At 44.0% G+C, this 19,362-nt stretch overlaps 1 protein-coding gene across 5 annotated transcripts in view; it reads left to right on the top strand.

Moving 5' to 3' along the window:
* LOC126346336 (uncharacterized PE-PGRS family protein PE_PGRS54-like) overlaps positions 1-17,322 on the top strand; it is a 49,319-nt gene extending 31,997 nt beyond the window's left edge. The window contains exons 3-7 of one of the 5 annotated variants that reach the window (XM_050002180.1): positions 245-802; positions 1,013-3,187; positions 9,335-9,364; positions 11,650-11,697; positions 17,064-17,322. In XM_050002180.1, coding sequence (XP_049858137.1) covers positions 245-802; positions 1,013-3,187; positions 9,335-9,364; positions 11,650-11,697; positions 17,064-17,116 — 2,864 coding nt within the window. In that variant the 3' untranslated portion in view covers positions 17,117-17,322. Of the gene's footprint in view, positions 1-244; positions 3,188-9,334; positions 9,367-11,649; positions 11,698-17,063 lie in introns of all 5 variants that reach the window. The other 4 variants (XM_050002178.1, XM_050002179.1, XM_050002176.1 and 1 more) reach the window with 4 other exon arrangements.
* The last annotated feature ends 2,040 nt before the right edge of the window (positions 17,323-19,362 follow it).

The following is a 19,362-nucleotide window of genomic DNA, read 5'->3' as shown; positions in this document are numbered from 1 at the left end:
CAAGTAATACAGCACTCAAAAAGAAAACTTAAACATCTGTTCACAGTATCCTTTCACAGAGAAAGGATTCACATTTAGTAACCCATAAAGCTCTAGATGAGTTAAAAAGGAAGTCAATCATATAAAAAAAATGTTCCAGTATCGTTCAACGCACCTCAATACTTTTCAGCACTATCCATTGCCTCAACACTTTTCCTGCTGGAGTTTATTTGAAGAATAATGGAGCTTTCTTTGACTTTTACAGGTAGCTCAAGTGCACAGTCATCCTCGAGCAGTGGTTCTATATCAGGAGGGCTAGGAGGCTTTGGTGGCGCCCCTGACGGAGGATTTGTCTTTGACGGCAAGGGTCCTGGAGGCTTTGGTGGTAGTGGCGGAGGTACAGGGTCCCAAAGCAGTAGTTCCTCACAGGCTGGTGCAGGAGCTGGAGGTTTTGGAGGTGGTTCTGGAGGTTTGGGAGGATTTGGCGGTGGTTCTGGAGGACATGGAGGTGCAGGAGGCTTGGGTGGATTTGGAGGAGGTTTGGGAGGTTCAGGTGGCTTTGGTGGTGGTGGTGCAGGTGGCCTGGGGGGTTCTGGAGGATTTGGAGCTGGTGGAAAAGGCACAGGTGGTCTGGGTGGATCAGGAGGTTTTGGTAGTGGTGCAGCAGGCCTAGGAGGCGTGGGAGGAGGAGGAGGTGGAGGAGGAGGAGGAGCAGGAGGTTTTGGTGGTAAGGGACCAGGTGGTTTTGGTGGAGCTGGTGGATTAGGAGGTGGTTCTGGAGGGTTTGGAGGAGGTAGTGGAGGTATTGGTGGAGGAGCAGGAGGTTTTGGTGGTAAGGGGCCAGGTGGCTTTGGTGGAGCTGGTGGATTAGGGAGCGGTTCTGGGGGGTTTGGAGGAGGTAGTGGAGGTATTGGTGGAGGAGCAGGAGGTTTTGGTGGTAAGGGACCAGGTGGCTTTGGTGGAGCTGGTGGATTAGGGGGCGGTTCTGGGGCATTTGGAGGAGGTAGTGGAGGTATTGGTGGAGGAGCAGGAGGTTTTGGTGGTAAGGGACCAGGTGGTTTTGGTGGAGCTGGTGGACTAGGAGGTGGTTCTGGAGGGATTGGAGGTGGCATAGGAGGAGGAGCTGGAAGTAGTAGCAGTTCTAGCAGTAAGAGTGATGCTGCCAGTGGAGGAATTGGTGGTGGAGCTGGAGGTCTCGGAAGTGGCATCGGAGGTTCTGGAGGAATTGGTGGTGGTGTTGGGGGCCTAGGAGGATCTGGTGGTTTTGGTGGATCTGGAGGATTTGGAGGAGGTAAAGGAGGACTTGGAGGTGGTTCTGGTGGTTTTGGTGGAGCTGGTGGATTTGGGGGTGCAGGATCAGGAGGTTTTGGAGGCAGTGGAGGAGCAGGAGGTTTTGGAAGTGGTGGAGGTGCAGGAGGTTTTGGTGGTGGTAAAGGAGGTGTTGGAGGATTTGGAGGTGGTAGTGCTGGATCAGGATCTGGAGGAGGTGGATTTGGAGGTTCTAGTGGCACTGGAGGAATTGGTAGTGGAAGTGGTGGCTTTGGAGGTGGTAAGGGAGGTGCAGGTAGCTATGGAGGTGGTGGATCCAGTGGCATTGGTGGTGTTGGAGGGTCTGGAGGCCTTGGAGGTGTGTCTGGCGGTTTTGGAGGTGGCAAAGGAGGATCAGGTGGTTTTGGAGGGGCAGGAGCGAGTGCAGGGAGTGAAGCAGGCGGATTTGGGGGTGCTGGAGGTGCTGGAGGGCTTGGTGGAGGATCAGGAGGCTTTGGAGGTACAGGAGGGCTTGGTGGAGGGTCAGGAGGATTTGGAGGTGCAGGAGGGCTTGGTGGAGGGACAGGTTTTGGAGGCGGTAAAGGAGGGGCTGGTGGGTTTGGGGGAGCTGGTTCAGGGAGTGGAGCAGGTGGTTTTGGGGGCTCTGGAGGTACAGGAGGGTTCAGCGGAGGAACTGGAGGCTTTGGAGGTGGTAAAGGTGGTGCTGGTGGATTTGGAGGAGCAGGAGGGCTTGGTGGTGCAGGCAGCGGTGTGGGAGGAGTTGGGGGAATAGGAGGTGGAGCTGGAGGATTTGGCTCTGGTGGAAAAGGAGGATTTGGAGGAAGTTCAAGTAGCTCAGGCAGTAGTGCAGGAGGATTTGGAGGAGCTGGAGGTCTTGGCAGTGGAACTGGGGGTTTTGGAGGTGGTAAAGGTGGTAGTGGAGGATTTGGAGGTGCTGGAGGTTTTGGAGGTGGGTCAGGTGGTGCAGGATCTTTTGGTGGTGCCGGAGGTTTGGGCGGTAGTTCTGGAGGCTTTGGAGCTGGAAAAGGGGGTGCTGGTGGATTTGGAGGAGCAGGAAGCTATGGTGGAGCAGGAGGTGTAGGTGGAGGAGCAGGAGGATTTGGAGGTTCAGGGGGTTTGGGTGGTGGAGCTGGAGGGTTTGGAGGCTCAGGGAGTTTGGGAAGTGGAGCTGGAGGTGGAAAAGGGGGTGCAGGTGGGTTTGGAGGAGCAGGAAGTTATGGAGGTGGAGCAGGAGGTGTAGGTGGAGGAGTAGGAGGGTTTGGAGGTTCAGGAAGTTTGGGTGGTGGAGCTGGAGGGTTTGGTGGTGGAAAAGGTGGTGCTGGTGGGTTTGGAGGTATAGGAAGTGGAGGCCCTGCCATTGGAGGTTTTGGAGGAGGTGCTGGTAGTGGATCCAGTAGTAAAAGTGATGCCAGTAGTGGCAGCATAGGAGGTGGAGCAGGTGGTGGAGCTGGTGGACTTGGAGGAGCTGCAGGTCCTGGAGGTTTTGGTGGTGCTGGAGTTGGAGGCTTTGGTCCTGGAGGCTCAGGTTCTAGTGGAGGAGCAGGAGGCCTTGCAGGTACTGGAGGCATTGGAGGTGTTGGTATTGGAGGCCTTGGGGGATTCGGCAGCAAAGGACCAGGAGGATTTGGAGGTACAGGTGGTTTAGGAGGAGGTTCTGGTGGAGCAGGAGGTTTTGGAGGTGGTGCTGGAGGTTTTGGAGGTGGTGCTGGAGGTGCCAGTGGAGCTGGAGGCTTCGGAGGATTCGGTGGTGAAGGAGTCAGTGGAGGTGGATTTGGAGGCAAACTTTCTGGTGGCGGACCTGGTGGCTTTGGTGGACCATCTGGAGGTTTTGGAGGTTTCTTTGGAGGTGGCTCAGGCTCCAGCAGCAAGAGTAGCTCAAGCAGCAGCAGTGGCAGTATCGGCACTGGAGGCTCTGGTTCTGACTCTTCCAGTAACACCAGTAAGAACTAAAGTATTATCTTACACTGTAATTAATTTTTCATTTATTATTTATTTTCTGTAATGAGAGTAGATGAGAGATATGATTCACTTTATGTAATTATTTAAGGACATATACAGAGTGGATCATGACTGCCCCAAATAGCTCACAAAATAAGGGTCAAACGAAAAAACTACAAAGAACGAAACTTGTCTAGCTTGAAGGGGGAAACCAGATGGCGCTATGGTTGGCCCGCTAGATAGCGCTGCCATAGGTCAAACGAATATCAACTGCGTTTTTTTAAATATGAACCACCAATTCTTTATTACATATCGTGTAGTACATAAAGAAATATGAATGTTTTAGTTGGACCACTTTTTACGCTAAGTGATGGATGACGCTGTAGTAGACACAAACATATGGCTTACAATTTTAGCCAAACAGTTGGTAACAGGTAGGTTTTTTAAATGGAAATACAGAACGTAGGTACATTTGAACATTTCATTTCGGTTGTTCCAATGTGATACATGTACCTTTGTGAACTTATCATTTTTGAGAAGGCATACTGTTACAGCGTGATTACCTGTAAAAACCACATTAGTGCAATAAATGCTCAAAATGACGTCCGTCAACCTCAATGCATTTGGCAATACGTGTAATGACATCCTTCCAAAAGCGAGTAGTTCGCCTTCCGTAATGTTCGCACATGCATTGACAATGCGCTGACGCATGTTGTCAGGCATTGTCAGTGGATCACGATTTCAAATATCGTTCAACTTTCCCCACAGAAAGAAATTCGGGGACATCAGATCCGATGAACGTGCGGGCCATGGTATGGTGCTTCGACGACCAATCCACCTGTCCTGAAATATGCTATTCAGTACCGTTTCAACCCCATGCGAGCTATGTGCCGGACATCCATCATGTTGGAAGAACATCGCCATTCTGTCATGCAGTGAAACATCTTGTAGTAACATGGGTAGAACGTTACATAGGAAATCAGCATACATTGCATCATTTAGATTGCCATCGATAAAATGGGGGCCAATTATCCTTCCTCCCATAATGCCCCACCAGACATTAACACGCCAAGGTCGCTGATGTTCCACTTGTTGCTGCCATCGTGGATTTTCCGTTGCCCAATAGTGCATATTATGCCGGTTTACGTTACCGCTATTGGTGAGTGACGCTTCATCCCTAAATAGAACGCGTGCAAAACAATCGGTCATTGTCCCGAAATTTCTCTTCTGCCCAGTGGCAGAACTGTACACGACGTTCAAAGTCGTCGCCATGGAATTTCTGGTGCATAGAAATATGGTACGGGCGCAATCGATGTTGATGTAGAATTCTCACCACCGACGTTTTTGAGATTCCCGATTCCCGCGCAAATTTTCTGCTACTGATGTGCGGATTAGACGCGACAGCAGCTAAAACACCTACTTGGGCATCATCATTCGTTGCAGGTCGTGGTTGACGTTTCACATGTGGCTGAACACTTCCTGCTTCCTTAAATAACGTAACAATTCGGCGAACGGTCCGGACACTTGGATGATGTCGTTCAGGATACCGAGCAGCATACATAGCACACGCCCGTTGTGCATTTTGATCACAATAGTCATACATCAACATGATATCGACCTTTTCCGCAATTGGTAAACGGTCCATTTTAACACGTGTAATGTTTCACGAAGCTAATACCGTCCGTACTGACGGAATGTTACGTGATACCACGTACTTATACGTTTGTGACTATTACAGCGCCATCTATCACAAAGCGAAAAAAGTGGTCCAACTAAAACATTCATATTTCTTTACGTACTACACGAATAAAAATGGGGGTTCCTATTTTTAAAAAACGCAGTTGATATCTGTATGACTTATGGCAGCGTCATCTTGCGGACCAACCATAGCGCCATCTGGTTTCCCCCTTCAACATGTTTCGTTCTTTGTAGATTTTTCATTCGATGCTTATTTCGTGAGATATTTTTCCCTGTCACTATCAATGGGCCACCCTGTATATGTTGCACCTCATCATCATCGTATACTTTATTTCTCTCGTGTCTCTCAGAATCTAAAAATATCAACAAACATCTCTTATGTCTCTCTCACAACATGCTATCAAAGTGTTGTAATTAATGCCCCCTTTGAACGATTCCGCTGGAGTAATGAATCCTTCACCAAGGCTTTTTATAGTATTACTGGAGTATATTTATCATTCTCCTCAAAGCTTTAAGAAACCAGTTATTTGGTTACTTTTCTATAGTCAAATGCATCCCAGAAAGAAAACAATTGCTGTTCTTTTAGCGCAACTAATCTGTTTCACACATCACGCAAAGTTAATTTCCCACTTATTTGATATATATATATATATATATATATATATATATATATATATATATATATATATATATATATTCAAACTTAATTTTTAAACATGTTGAATGTTAACTACAATTTTAATAATGAGACATGTTATTGAAATTAACATGGTCGAAAAAAATGATTTACTCTTATGCATTTTTGAATCCTAAATCGCTTAAAAGCATACGAAATGAGTAGAAGGCAAACAGTTCTGCATATATACGAAACACTATGACTAGTTTTGGAATTTAGTGAAAGGATGCTCAGCAGGATGCTCACTAGAGCGTTACTGACTACTTTGGTTTAAAAGGTGACGGTACATTGAGTAACTCTTTTTTGCATGAACTTCAGAACAGTTCTTGCGCTTTGTTTCTACCTGAACAGGAAATCAGCATCTTCACCTGTTCGACAATCAAATTACTCATTTAAGTGAACGTTTAATCTGTTCCAGTAGGTGCTCTGTTTTCAACTACAGGGTGTTTCAGAAGTAGTGGTCAATATTCATGGATATGACAGGAATGATCTTTCGAAACAAAAGAGTAAAGTGAATATGGGCTCTGAAACGCATTAGCTGTGAGGAATTCTTGATCTTCGACACTGTGAAACAAATCTCTTCTACTGCAAGTTCTTTCCTTTCCATATTTTGAGAAGCGGTACTATGGACCAAAAAAAGAAAAAAAGTCCAGTAAAAAACTGGCTCTGAGCGCTATGGGACTTTACTTCTCTGGTCATCAGTCCCCTAGAACTTAGAACTACTTAAACCTAACTAATCTAAGGACATCACACACATCCATGCCCGCGGCAGGATTCGAACCTGCGACCGTAGCGGTCGCGCAGTTCCAGACTGTAGCACCTAGAACCGCTCGGCCACTTCGGCAGGCAGTCCAGCAAACATGTGTTTTAAAATGCATAACTTAAAAGTTATTAGTGCTTGTTCATTAGAAGAGTTGTGTTTGGAAGTAGCGAAGATGAACAAGTGCCCGTTACTCCTGAGGTACGTGTTTTAGAGCACATGTTTACTGGACTTTTTATTGTTTTGGTCCATACTACCACTTCCGAAAATATGGAAAGCAAAGAGCTTGTAGCAAAAGAGATTTGTTTCATAGTATCGAAGATCAAGAATTCCTCGTAGCTCTTAAGGTATGCGTTTTAGAGCCCATATTTGCCTGACTTTTATGTTTCGAATGGTCGTTCATATCTTATACCTGAATATTGATCATCACATCTGAAACACCCTGTATCCAGACTTTACCCTATACTTAGTTGGCAGCATCGGAATGCCGGCTCATTCACAGTAAATACCACCAATATATTGCGCATAAATATCTGCATGTATAATTATGATGACAATAATGACAATTACGGCTGTAATGATTGCTGTGTGTTAAGAAACCTCGGTAGAACCATCACGAGACTAGCTACTACAACCTTTTTAATTTAGCGACACTTTACTATAATATAATATTAATAATTGAAATCTCTGGAAATACAAGAGGTATTTTCATCTTTTTAAACATACACTCCTGGAAATGGAAAAAAGAACACATTGACACCGGTGTGTCAGACCCACCATACTTGCTCCGGACACTGCGAGAGGGCTGTACAAGCAATGATCACACGCACGGCACAGCGGACACACCAGGAACCGCGGTGTTGGCCGTCGAATGGCGCTAGATGCGCAGCACTTGTGCACCGCCGCCGTCAGTGTCAGCCAGTTTGCCGTGGCATACGGAGCTCCATCGCAGTCTTTAACACTGGTAGCACGCCGCGACAGCGTGGACGTGAAACGTATGTGCAGTTGACGGACTCTGAGCGAGGGCGTATAGTGGGCATGCGGGAGGCCGGTTGGACGTACCGCCGAATTGCTCAACACGTGGGGCGTGAGGTCTCCACAGTACATCGATGTTGTCGCCAGTGGTCGACGGAAGGTGCACGTGCCCGTCGACCTGGGACCGGACCGCAGCGACGCACGGATGCACGCCAAGACCGTAGGATCCTACGCAGTGCCGTAGGGGACCGCACCGCCACTTCCCAGCAAATTAGGGACACTGTTGCTCCTGGGGTATCGGCGAGGACCATTCGAAACCGTCTCCATGAAGCTGGGCTACGGTCCCGCACACCGTTAGGCCGTCTTCCGCTCACGCCCCAACATCGTGCAGCCCGCCTCCAGTGGTGTCGCGACAGGCGTGAATGGAGGGACGAATGGAGACGTGTCGTCTTCAGCGATGAGAGTCGCTTCTGCCTTGGTGCCAATGATGGTCGTATGCGTGTTTCGCGCCGTGCAGGTGAGCGCCACAATCAGGACTGCATACGACCGAGGCACACAGGGCCAACACCCGGCATAATGGTGTGGGGAGCGATCTCCTACACTGGCTGTACACCTCTGGTGATCGTCGAGGGGACACTGAATAGTGCACGGTACATCCAAACCGTCATCGAACCCATCGTTCTACCATTCCTAGACCGGCAAGGGAACTTGCTGTTCCAACAGGACAATGCACGTCCGCATGTATCCCGTGCCACCCAACGTGCTCTAGAAGGTGTAAGTCAACTACCCTGGCCAGCAAGATCTCCGGATCTGTCCCCCGTTGAGCATGTTTGGGACTGGATGAAGCGTCGTCTCACGCGGTCTTCACGTCCAGCACGAACGCTGATCCAACTGAGGCGCCAGGTGGAAATGGCATGGCAAGCCATTCCACAGGACTACATCCAGCATCTCTACGATCGTCTCCATGGGAGAATAGCAGCCTGCATTGCTGCGAAAGGTGGATATACACTGTACTAGTGCCGACATTGTGCATGCTCTGTTGCCTGTGTCTATGTGCCTGTGGTTCTGTCAGTGTGATCATCTGATGTATCCGACCCCAGGGATGTGTCAATAAAGTTTCCCCTTCCTGGGACAATGAATTCACGGTGTTCTTATTTCAATTTCCAGGAGTGTAGATAGCCAGAAAAAAATAAGCAATGATGTATCCAAAGTAGTTTTTGAAATAATTTCATAAAATATTTCTCTCCTATTTCACTCCTTTCCGTTGATGTAACTTTCAAAATGCTTTATTAGTTCTTTAATAATGAATTATTTCCAAACAAACTTTCACCCACTACTTTTCCTCCTTAGTGGCTGAATCTGCAAAACTGCTAAAACACGTATTTCTTTTGTTTCTGCCTGAGAAATCAATCAGCAATTTTCGTAGTTATAGCTTCAAAATTGCCTTGATAGCGACATATTTTCAAATAGCTTTTCATCCACTATTTCATCCCCTGAGGAGTCTAATGTGAACTAACCCTTCTTAAGCGACCGCTACGGTATAAGACTTTTATCCTTAATTTCTATCCTTAGCACTTTGGTTTCCAAAGGAACCATCCAGGCATTTGCTCTAGGTCTCCAGTCAGCTCAGCCTTCAGAAATATACATTTATTCTGATCTTTCACGTTTTGGACGGCATCCATCCACCTTGCATTGGACCATCTTCTGCACTGTTTCCGTCTCTTGGAATATAGCAAGGAACTTCCTTGCTCCATCTAGTATCCATTCGCCTAGATACATGTCACACTCACTTTTCGTAAAAGTCATAATTTCGCCTTGCCGTTGGGTCCCTAAACCATTTAGTAATTCTTCTTTTGTTACTAGCAATCCAAAAAAGTAACTCGCCTTTGTTTCTTGAGTAATAGTTTTGCCGTGATTTTTGAATTGCAGTTTCATGTTTCACTGCAATTTGTAGTTCACTTCATTATTAAATTTAAAGTACTAAATGTAAAGAGTATTCATAAAAGATGAGTAAAACGCTAATGTATTCTGTTCTTCAGTTTCAGGAAACTTTGGTACTCCCGGATTCGGTAAGTTTTCACAGTCAATCAGTATTCTTTGAAAATATTTTAAGTAATACACACTAAAAGAATAGCTATTGCCTGATTTTCGACATACAAAAATGCCACGTACGAGATAACTGAGCAACAATCCCGGAGAGGTTTAAGCTATTTTGTCGTAGTGAACTGCGTTTCTCTTAAATTTTTATTTTATGTTACAGTTTTGTACAGTCAGAAATTTATCATCACCTATTAACCTAGTAAATCAACAAGAAATAATAAACAGGAATGAAGATACTAAGTTCTTAAGCGTCCACTTTGATGAAAACTTAAACCGGAAAAACCATGTAGTGGATCTTCTCTAAAATTTTAGCGCTCGGCAAATTTTGCCAGAACAATTACTGTCAACTAGGATGAGGAAGTCAGTAAGTTAACACGTTTTCCTTCACCTATTTTGATACGCTGATGTCTTACGCGATAATATTCTGGGATAATTCTTCACATAGACAAAAAGTATTTACTGCATAAAGGAAAGTAATTAGAATTATACATGGGGTTGACAAACATATATCTTGTAGGCTTCTCTTTAAGCAGATGCGAATATTAACCACTGCCTCAGTGCACATTTATTTACTTACGGATTTATTTTTATCATCACTCCAACCGAGTTCGAGGGAAGCGCTATTTGTGTAATCGCGGACTGCAGGTTTCGACTCCTGGTCAGATTCCAGTTGTCACAGAACATCAGCACAGCTGCTGGTGAAGCTTACGCAACTACTGTTTTTGTCATACCGTAGAACTATTCTACAGCCACATATTTGAACTCATGAACCAAGAAAGGTTGGATAAAGTAAAAACTACGAAGTATTCTATGTCCCATACACGCGGCATGGTCGGAATAAAAACAAAAGCTCTCCAGATCGGCTTCTGACTAAGCTATAGACGAACTGAAAAATTAGGGGTACGACATGTGTGTAGAGTTACTGTTTGTGCAGTCTGTTAATGTGTATCAGTCCCTAAAGTCTTGTGAATCAAACCGTCTAGATCGCTTAATATTACGTCTTTATGTATGACGTTCTTTCGACTACTGCCACTATTTGACCAACACTTTAACTTATAAAAATATGTTCAGTGTCATTATCAATGAAACCTAAAAAACACAACTCTTTTACCACGTGACTACAAAATGTGCGTTTATTGACGTAATCAGACTTCCATGATGTTCAAAGTGCGTAACTGTAATTGGTATATATCCTGACAACGCTTTTTAGTGGATTAATCACAAATGAAGATGGCAACTTGGTGCCGAACTAGTAATGTGAATATGAGCTATTTTAAGTTATCGTGACGTTATCAATTATTATTTTAAAAAAAAAACTCTTCGATTCCGTTTTGCATTTACTCGTTTCCTTAAAAATACTGTAAGTGTTCACTACATATATATTTTCTTTTTTTTCGGAATGCTTTAAAGGTGCGTGAAGATCGTGCTTCACTCTAATATCTAGCCTCTTGGCTATTTTACCCGTCCTTCTCCTTAAAATACTATGATCTCGCTTTACCATGTTAACAGAAAATCTCGAAACATTTGTCAAATACGTAACTTCAAGATACGTATACCAAGAAGTGAAATGTAGCTCTTGCTAAAATGACATATCTATCACTGACTTATATACCCAACCAGAAACAGTTTCGAGCTTTCAAAAGCACAATTCCTTCTCTATCAGCAAAATGCACGAGAATAGAATAGGATGTTGATGATATTAGAAGACTTGAGTGGGGTGGGATTGGCGTGCAGGAACAACAGAGGGATACATTGCAAGTAAAGCTACATACGAAAATCATGTAGTTATTGACATATTTCAGTCATCCTTCCAAAATTATCGTTACATGTATCTTATTTTCGTATATTCACGGTTGCGTTGGTTATTAATTAATCTATACAACTGTTCTTCAAGCTCATTGCTGCATAATAATTTTAGGTTGCATTAACACACACGTGAGTACAAGTTCGCGTATGTGCAACGGAAACTATGAATGAAAGTGTAGGCTTGGGCATACTTATTTACTAGCGGGTCGTCGTGTATTTTACTGTTACCTCTGCAGCAAGTCTGTCAGAGAAGCACTGAGCTTTAGTCTCGGCAGCCGAAATGTACCTTGAATAGGTACTGCCCATCCGCAACAAAAAATCAAAGACTTCCACGCCGAATCAGAACTAACGTAACAATTGCGGCCTCGTTCGAGTGTGATATAGTCAATAGTTTCCTGCAGCTTTGTTGTGACCCTGAAACTAACGTCGTCTCCATTTCTGTCAACAGGTGGCAGCGGCAGCGGCAGCTTCTCCAGCTCTAGCAGCAGCAGTTCCAGTAAGTAGCGCACAGATGGCGACGCTGTATGCTTTCCTATACCCGTGGTTGTAATACGTGATATATATGTTCGTGTAGTGCAATCGCCGTAGAAATTTATTTAGATGGTCTCCAGTCTTAATCGATTACATGAAATGCAGCTCAAGACAAAAATTCGACCACTCATTTAATCCTGATATCGCACAAATGGCTTTTAACAGCTGTTAATATCACTATTTTATGTTTAAAGGACATTTTGTTAACTTCTTGTAATAAGGGTCCATAGCCTCTATAATTTTAAAATGAAATCGTGTTCATTTTAAATGCAGTATATCTTGAATGGACCAGGTATACATCAAAGCAGGGATTTATGTAGCTAAAAGTGTGTACTTTTAGTACTCTGGAGTGCATGCCTAAAACAATCTAAGACTTTCTTATTTCTGATGTCCCTTTGTTTATTGAGTGTATTTTCTGGTAGCCCTTTAAAGACTTTTTAAATCTCTGTTTCTTGCAAAGATTACATTAATCTACCTTTCTTCATCTTATGCAGTACCATCAAAGATTTTTGATTCCAGCTAATGTTATGACTAATTACGCAGATATCCTCTAAATGATGATCCATACATCCCACCCATGCTTGTGAGCTCTCTGAATCTCTCGCAGAAACAGTTACCTGTCTGCTACTCTTAAGAACTTTCATATTTACCACATTTGATTTTATAAAGTTCTGATTGTGTAAATGGCATTGTACCGTGGGTGGTGTACCTGACTATTTTGCCTACATTGTTGGCAGCGGGGAACCCAAGTCGCACGTTAGTTCTACGAAAATTTCGGACAAGCTTTGTTACTAAATGGCTAACTCGACGTCACGGTGCAGGCTCCCAGTTGCAGGTAGCCTATATAAAGATTCCACAGGCAACAAAGATTTAATTTCGAATATGTCATATAATTATTGTCAGAATTTTAAAATTATCACTATCTACTCATTTAACAGGTATACTCTTATGTCAAAGGTTTAACATAGTAAGACAAATAAATACACGTTCACATTAATGTAACCAATGTGCAATGACCACTCGCAGACATAGTGGATCACTAGCACTAAAGGGTATTTAGCGAGCAGGAGGGGAGGTGAAAAACAGTGCAATCGTTGTCGCAATGCGAGAATGGAGCGATTTACCTGACTCCCAAAAAGGCACTAACATTGGCTTTTGGACCAAGGGTGGAAGCATTTCCTAAATGGCTAGGTTCGTAAACTGTACACGTGCTGCTGTGGTCGAAGTATACCGTGCATTTTTTCCACCGTGTACAGACTCTATGGATTTATCGATGAGAGGATACGGAACAAAAAAGGTCTAATGAACTTATGTCCGGAAATGCATGGTTTCCATTTTAGAGACCATTTATTCAATCATACTTTGTTACAGAGACTGCAGTTTAATACGCCCTGTACCATTCAGCCACAGTTACAGTAAGTGTGGTTTCCTCCTAGAGAGTGGTACCGTTCCTCATACATCATGCCCTAGCGCCCTCTCCTGCTGTGGTCATTGGTAATGTTGTGCCCGATTCACTTCACTGCTAATTCATCTTGTAGGGGATGTGGTACAGCGTTGTACACAATCGTTCCATACTCCAATTGAGAGCTTCCCGACATAGTGTTAACTTACGGAAAGACAAATGGCGACGGGTGGCGGGCAGAAAGGTTGTATGAGGAGTTTTATCCCCACCGACAACAACCACAGCTTTCATTGTTTGCTACAGTTTTCACCATTTGTGTGAGACAAGATCGTTTCAGGAAGTAGGAAATAATGAAGGACGTACCCGAAATCTTCGGACACCAGACTTGGAGGAAATGTGGTTAACACTATGGAAGGCGATCGCTATGTCAGTACCAGGCAGTTGGCCCGCCAGTACAGGGTAAGCCAGGCAACCGTGTGGAGCATTCTCCATGACAATTGTTTCTACCCTTATCACTTACGGCGTGTGCAGGGCTTACTTGCAACAGACTTTCCACATCGGGAGCAGTATTGTCACTGGTTTCTTAACCAGGCAACCACGATTCCGGAATTTGTGTTATCCATCCCATCCACAGATTGAGGCCACCTTTACACAAAGTGGTATCTTCAACTTTCATAACGGTCATTTGTGGGATAGTATGCAGAAACCCCATGGTATGGTGACAGCGAATCATCGGCACCGGTCCAGCCGGAATGTTGGGCCTGAATAACTGGAGACCGTATTTTGAGACCAGTCTTCCTTCCACATCGCCTAACAGGCCCGAACTATAGGCGTTTCTTGCAGGTGACTCTGCTTCCTTACTATTGATACTTCGAAGTATTATGTGGCTGTTACATGATGCTGCTCCAGCCCATTTCGCCATTAACGTCCGGACACATCTCAATCGTGTCTTGCATGGCCGATAGATCGGACGAGGGGGTCCAGTTGCACGGCCTGCTTGTTCACCGGATCTCAACCCTTTATTGTTATGGGGCCATCTCCAAAGTGTCGTGTATGGAGAGCCCGTTCCATGTGTAAAGACACTGGATCAGAGTAGTCATGCTGTCTTTGACACTGTTCGGATGCAGCCTGGCTAATGTGAACGTTTGAGACAGAACGTGCTACGGCGCTTACACACAAGGAACCACATTTTCAGCACATACTATAACTGTGGCTACCTGGTATAGCGCGAATTAGACCGCAGTCTCTGTTACGAAACGTGCATTTCCGGAAATAATTTCATTAGACCTTTTTTGTTCCGTATCCTCTCATTGATTAATCCCTACAGCTTGCTCACGGTGGAAAAAATCACCCTGTATTTAATGTATAGTAAATTTTTTAATAATAATCGACATTGACTTTCGAAATTATATATCTTCATTATTGTAATTTCACCCTTAAGGCCATATCGAGTGGCATAGTGCAAAAGACTGTGCTTTAGCACACGTCAAACTTTAAAAATCCTGCGACATCCCACATGTACACATATCATCGTTGAATATGAGTCTCTTAGAAAGGTTAGCATCCTTGACACAAATCCCAGTAAAGCACTCTTCTTGTACATTGTTTACATATGAACTGCCTTATTTCCTTCAGTAACGAATATAATGATTTTTAAAAACTTCTATACGACTGTGAACCTCAACGATTAGAAGTTAATCAGTACAATTAATTGTCGTTCATCTTAAGTATCTTAATGGCTATAAGAAAATGCATCGCCCTGAATCAACGTTCTACATCCTTGAATCTGGTTAGCTGGCTTCCGCGAAAGCTCCGCTACCAACTAAGTTCTCTGGGGGTGTTCCAACAACAGTCTCACAACTGCAGCTTGTCACTACGTTGTCTACATGTCCTCCTACTCCAAAGCTTTGGCAGCGATTCTGCAGTACCACGCTTTGACAACAGATGTAGCAGTGATGTTAGACTTAAGCTTGGGTGTAATGCTTTTAATCATTAACGAAGTACATGCTACTATGAATGTTTACGCCAGACCGGGGGTCGATACACAGTCCGACCTGCAGTTTAAACATGTCTCAAACGACCAAAGTGTACTTCGCCAAAAAGTTAAAATGTGTCGTCTCTTACCCGAATAGTAACAGCTGATTTAGCATACACTATAACTTCCTCTCAACACAATATTTGCGTCCCCACCTGAAGTCCCGTTGGAAACACGTTTACTATGGGCAGAACACAAATTCAGTTTCAGAATCAGAGGGCATGGTACCGGTATAGCCCAGTTGGAGGGACAACACCGGGTTTCAAACATTCGAAGGAGAAGGAAGCTCAAGTTTAACGTCTCATCGGCAAGGAGGTCATTAGAGATACATAAGAAGCTACAGCAGGAAGAGCAGATGGTGAGGGGGAGGAGGAATTGGGGGGGGGGCGGAACGTCAGTGAAAAATTCGATTAAAAAAAAAGCGTATAGCTCTGCTTGGGGACGCATGGTTTTGAACCATCGTCGTCCTGAATACCAGTCCAGTGTGATAATCACTGTGATGTCTCGCACATTCAAACTTCTTTAGGAAAACGGTTGAAAAGCTAAATGTGTGCCGAATCTTAGTCTTTCCCAGTGATCGCTCTGCAAATTGAGCCACCAGAAAATACCTCTGTTTGAAAAATGTTGCCGCCTAAAGAGAAAGATCCCAATACGAATTCTGATCTAGCACACATTATCATTTACTAGCTGTTCCCGGCCAAGGGTTGCTGTGGCTCGGTCTGGTTAAACGGAAGAAAAAGGAAAGAGAAAGCACACGTCTCTGATATGTATGGGAATTGGGTATACGTCCTCATCACCCCCCCCCCCCCCCCTGCTCTCTGTCTATTCTGTCTATCTTCTCCTTCCGCTCTCTCCATTTTCTCCTACCCCCCCCCCCTCTCTCTCTCTCTCTCTGTCCATCACCTCCTCCGCCTTTCTATATTCATCTTTTCCTTCCCCTCTCTCTCCACCACCACCAGCCACCTTCCTCTATCCATCTCCTCCCACCCGCTTTCTACGTTCAGTTTCTCACACCTTTCTGTCCATCTCTTCTTCCCTCCCTCTTTATGACATTCAGCCTTGTTCATTATTATTGAGAATTCAGATTCTGTAGTAGTATTCTGATAATAAGCCAATAAGACGAGTATACCACTTTCCTTTTTGCTAAGAACGCTACAGCATCGCATATTTTATATATGTATTTATATATTATAAGTACTAAAAGTATATAGCCTATGTCTGTCCAAATGTTCGTTAGAGTATTGTGTAAAATCTAAAGTAAATTGGTCAAGAGCTTTTCGAGATTTTTGATAATAATATATACATTAAATATTTATTTTTATATATTAAAAATAAGTATATAAAAACATGCATCTGCTTCAATGCAACGTCTTGTCAAAATTTCAAAGCAATTGGTGAAGAACTTTCGGGGATTTAAGATATTGAAAAAACAAACAATTACAATTTTATAGTGATTTACATACATATTTATGTATTATATGTGGCGCTCTAGTAGGTATATAAAAATACGTACGTATTTGAATTAATGTTGTCTCACAATTTGAAAGTAATCGGTGAAGAACTTTTCCAGATTTAAATTTTAAGCAAAGGAACATTTACATTTTTATGTATATTGATTAGGACGGTATATAATAAAATTCATACGGTTTGCACATAAATTTTAGGTGAGACGAAATGTCTCAAAAATACGGCTCATGCTCACAGTTTTGAGCGATATACGATTGCCATTTCTCATTCTGACTTCTATGTTACGACACAGATAGCCGATTTCGGTCCAGTGAGCTGCAGTCATTTTTTGTCGAGCCTGTGTGCACTTGAGAACATTTGTGAAACTATCCGCTGTCTTTACTGTATGTAGTTCTCTTGCTGACAAGGATGTTTCCGCGTGTTGCAGGCTTCAGCGGCAGCGGCGGTCACTCCAAAGGGCTCAAGGCGTACGGCCGCTGAGCAACCGCCGTGACTGGGTCCGCCTTTCAGCTGGGCCTGGTTTTACGACCTGTTTCATCAGTCACATCACCAGGAATCGTGGTTTTCCGTCCATGTGTCAAAGAAGACATATTCATCGACTTTATGTGATACCATGTGATATTAAAGACAACAGTACTGATGTGTCATTATCTCTTCACATTACGCGAAATAAATTTTTCATACTATTTGAGTGTATTTCATTTCTTTTTTCGATTTTTGGTACAAATGTTATCGATTTACTAATGCTTAAAATGCTTCCAAAACATAAATTTTACATTTCATATATGAGTGATGGAACTTAAATAATAACAACTATTTATTCACAACCGATACAAAAGAGTTACATGTTTGCACCTGTTACTGTCGTTCAAAGTAGTCACCAGTGTTGTGTAGAACGCGTTACCAGCGATGTGGAAAGCGTATTATACCGTTAGCAGAGCCTTTTCTGTTGGTGGTGCGAATGGAGAGGTCTACTGCCGGTCGAATCTCTGGAACAATTCAGAAGCGAATGCTACGAAGCGGTTCCTTCATCTTCGGAATCAAATGAAAGTCACAAGGACTTAAGTCCGGGGAGTATGGTGGATGGTACAGTACATCCAGTCCCACCGACCGAACAGAGAAGCCACAGCTTGCGCTGAATGCGCCCGCGCATGTCTTACAAAATGAGGGGTGGGTTGCGCAGAATGTGTCGCCACGTCTTTTTTCGCAAAGCTGGTCGCAGGTGGTGCTCCAAAAACGAACAGTAATACTGTGCATTGACAGTCTGCCGTGGAGGAACGTAATGCGTTAGGATAACACCATCACACTCGTACACGAGAATCACCATACCTTTTACCATATTGGGGCGCTGACGCAGTTTCGACTTCCGCGGCAACCCATTATGACGCCATTCGTTGGATTGGCGTTTCAGTTTTGGGTCGTACGATGTGGCCCATATCCCATCCGGTGTGACGATACGGCGTAAGAAAGCCTCTGCTTCGCGCTCATAGAGCTCCATGTGCGTCTTAGCAGCGTCATAACGCATACATTTCTGCATTTCCGTCAAGTCCTGCGTAACCCATCGTGATGCAGTTTTCCGCATGCCCAGGCGTTCCTTCAGGATGCGAAGCACCGTCGTATGCGCTAATCCGGTTTCGTGGGCGAGCTCACGAATCGTATGGCATCGATCACTGTCCACTAACGCGGCAACAACATGCACTTCTTCTTCAGAGACGCTAGGACGACCTGCCCTATGTATGTCTGCCACAGTTTGTCGACCTTCGTTGAAGGCTTTTACCCAACGTTCCACTGTTCTGTACAGCATTGCCGGTTCCCCGCCGCCTCTTGAAGACCTTCATGACACTGTCCTGCTGTACGACCTCTGGCACATTGAATCTCGATCCAACTCCGGTGTTCCTTTTTCGAAAACATAGTGACAGCGTTACGTTAGACCGCTCGTTCACAAGTGACTGTCTTTCCCTCGATAGCGCGCACGCCGGTGAAGTGGGACGGGCGAGTCCATTTGCTACGAAGTAAGGTAGGTAGGTATGTCAACATGTGCTATCAGAGACGATGGGAGATTCCATTGCACAGTGTCTCCACAGCAGTGTTGCCACTATTTAAGTTCCAACCTGCGTATTTATTCATTCAAGCGATATGTTGTCCTTAGCTGCAATGTAAATATTTTAATTGCAAAACCATTTGTGCAACTATTACGTCAAGTAGCTGTATAAGTAGTGCTTAATAAAATCCTTGACGTCTTCTAGCATAAATAGCGCAACAGTTGATAGTAGTACACAGCCAATGTAGAAACGCTTCTTTTCCCCTTTCTAAAGCCCTAGGATGTGGACAAAGAAGTAGCGTGAAGTTACAATTTTTCATGAAAAATGTCTGCTCTGTACGTGTTTCAAAATTTTGGGCACTTTCGTCATCAGTAGTAATATACAGTTTACCATCACCAAGAAATTTTAGAAAACAGATATTTTTCCACAGCGTAAGGACGGAATAAACAAATTTTATGAAACAAGGAAGACGAGAACAGACTCTTGAGAAGTATAGATCCAGTATCTAATTTCTACTTATGGTATGCCTGCAGCGAAAATAAGTGCTAAACGGTCACAAAATCATTTCATTACTAATTACGGTTTCTAATTATTGTGCAAATAAATAAAGCAGCAAACTTATGGTTTAATGTTGTGAATGAGCTTTTCCCAACATAAAAGCTGGGAGAATACCTTTACCAATGT

Source organism: Schistocerca gregaria, chromosome 1, assembly GCF_023897955.1.
Source record: "Schistocerca gregaria isolate iqSchGreg1 chromosome 1, iqSchGreg1.2, whole genome shotgun sequence".
Lineage (NCBI taxonomy): Eukaryota > Metazoa > Arthropoda > Insecta > Orthoptera > Acrididae > Schistocerca > Schistocerca gregaria.
This window is presented reverse-complemented; position numbering and strand designations above follow the sequence as displayed.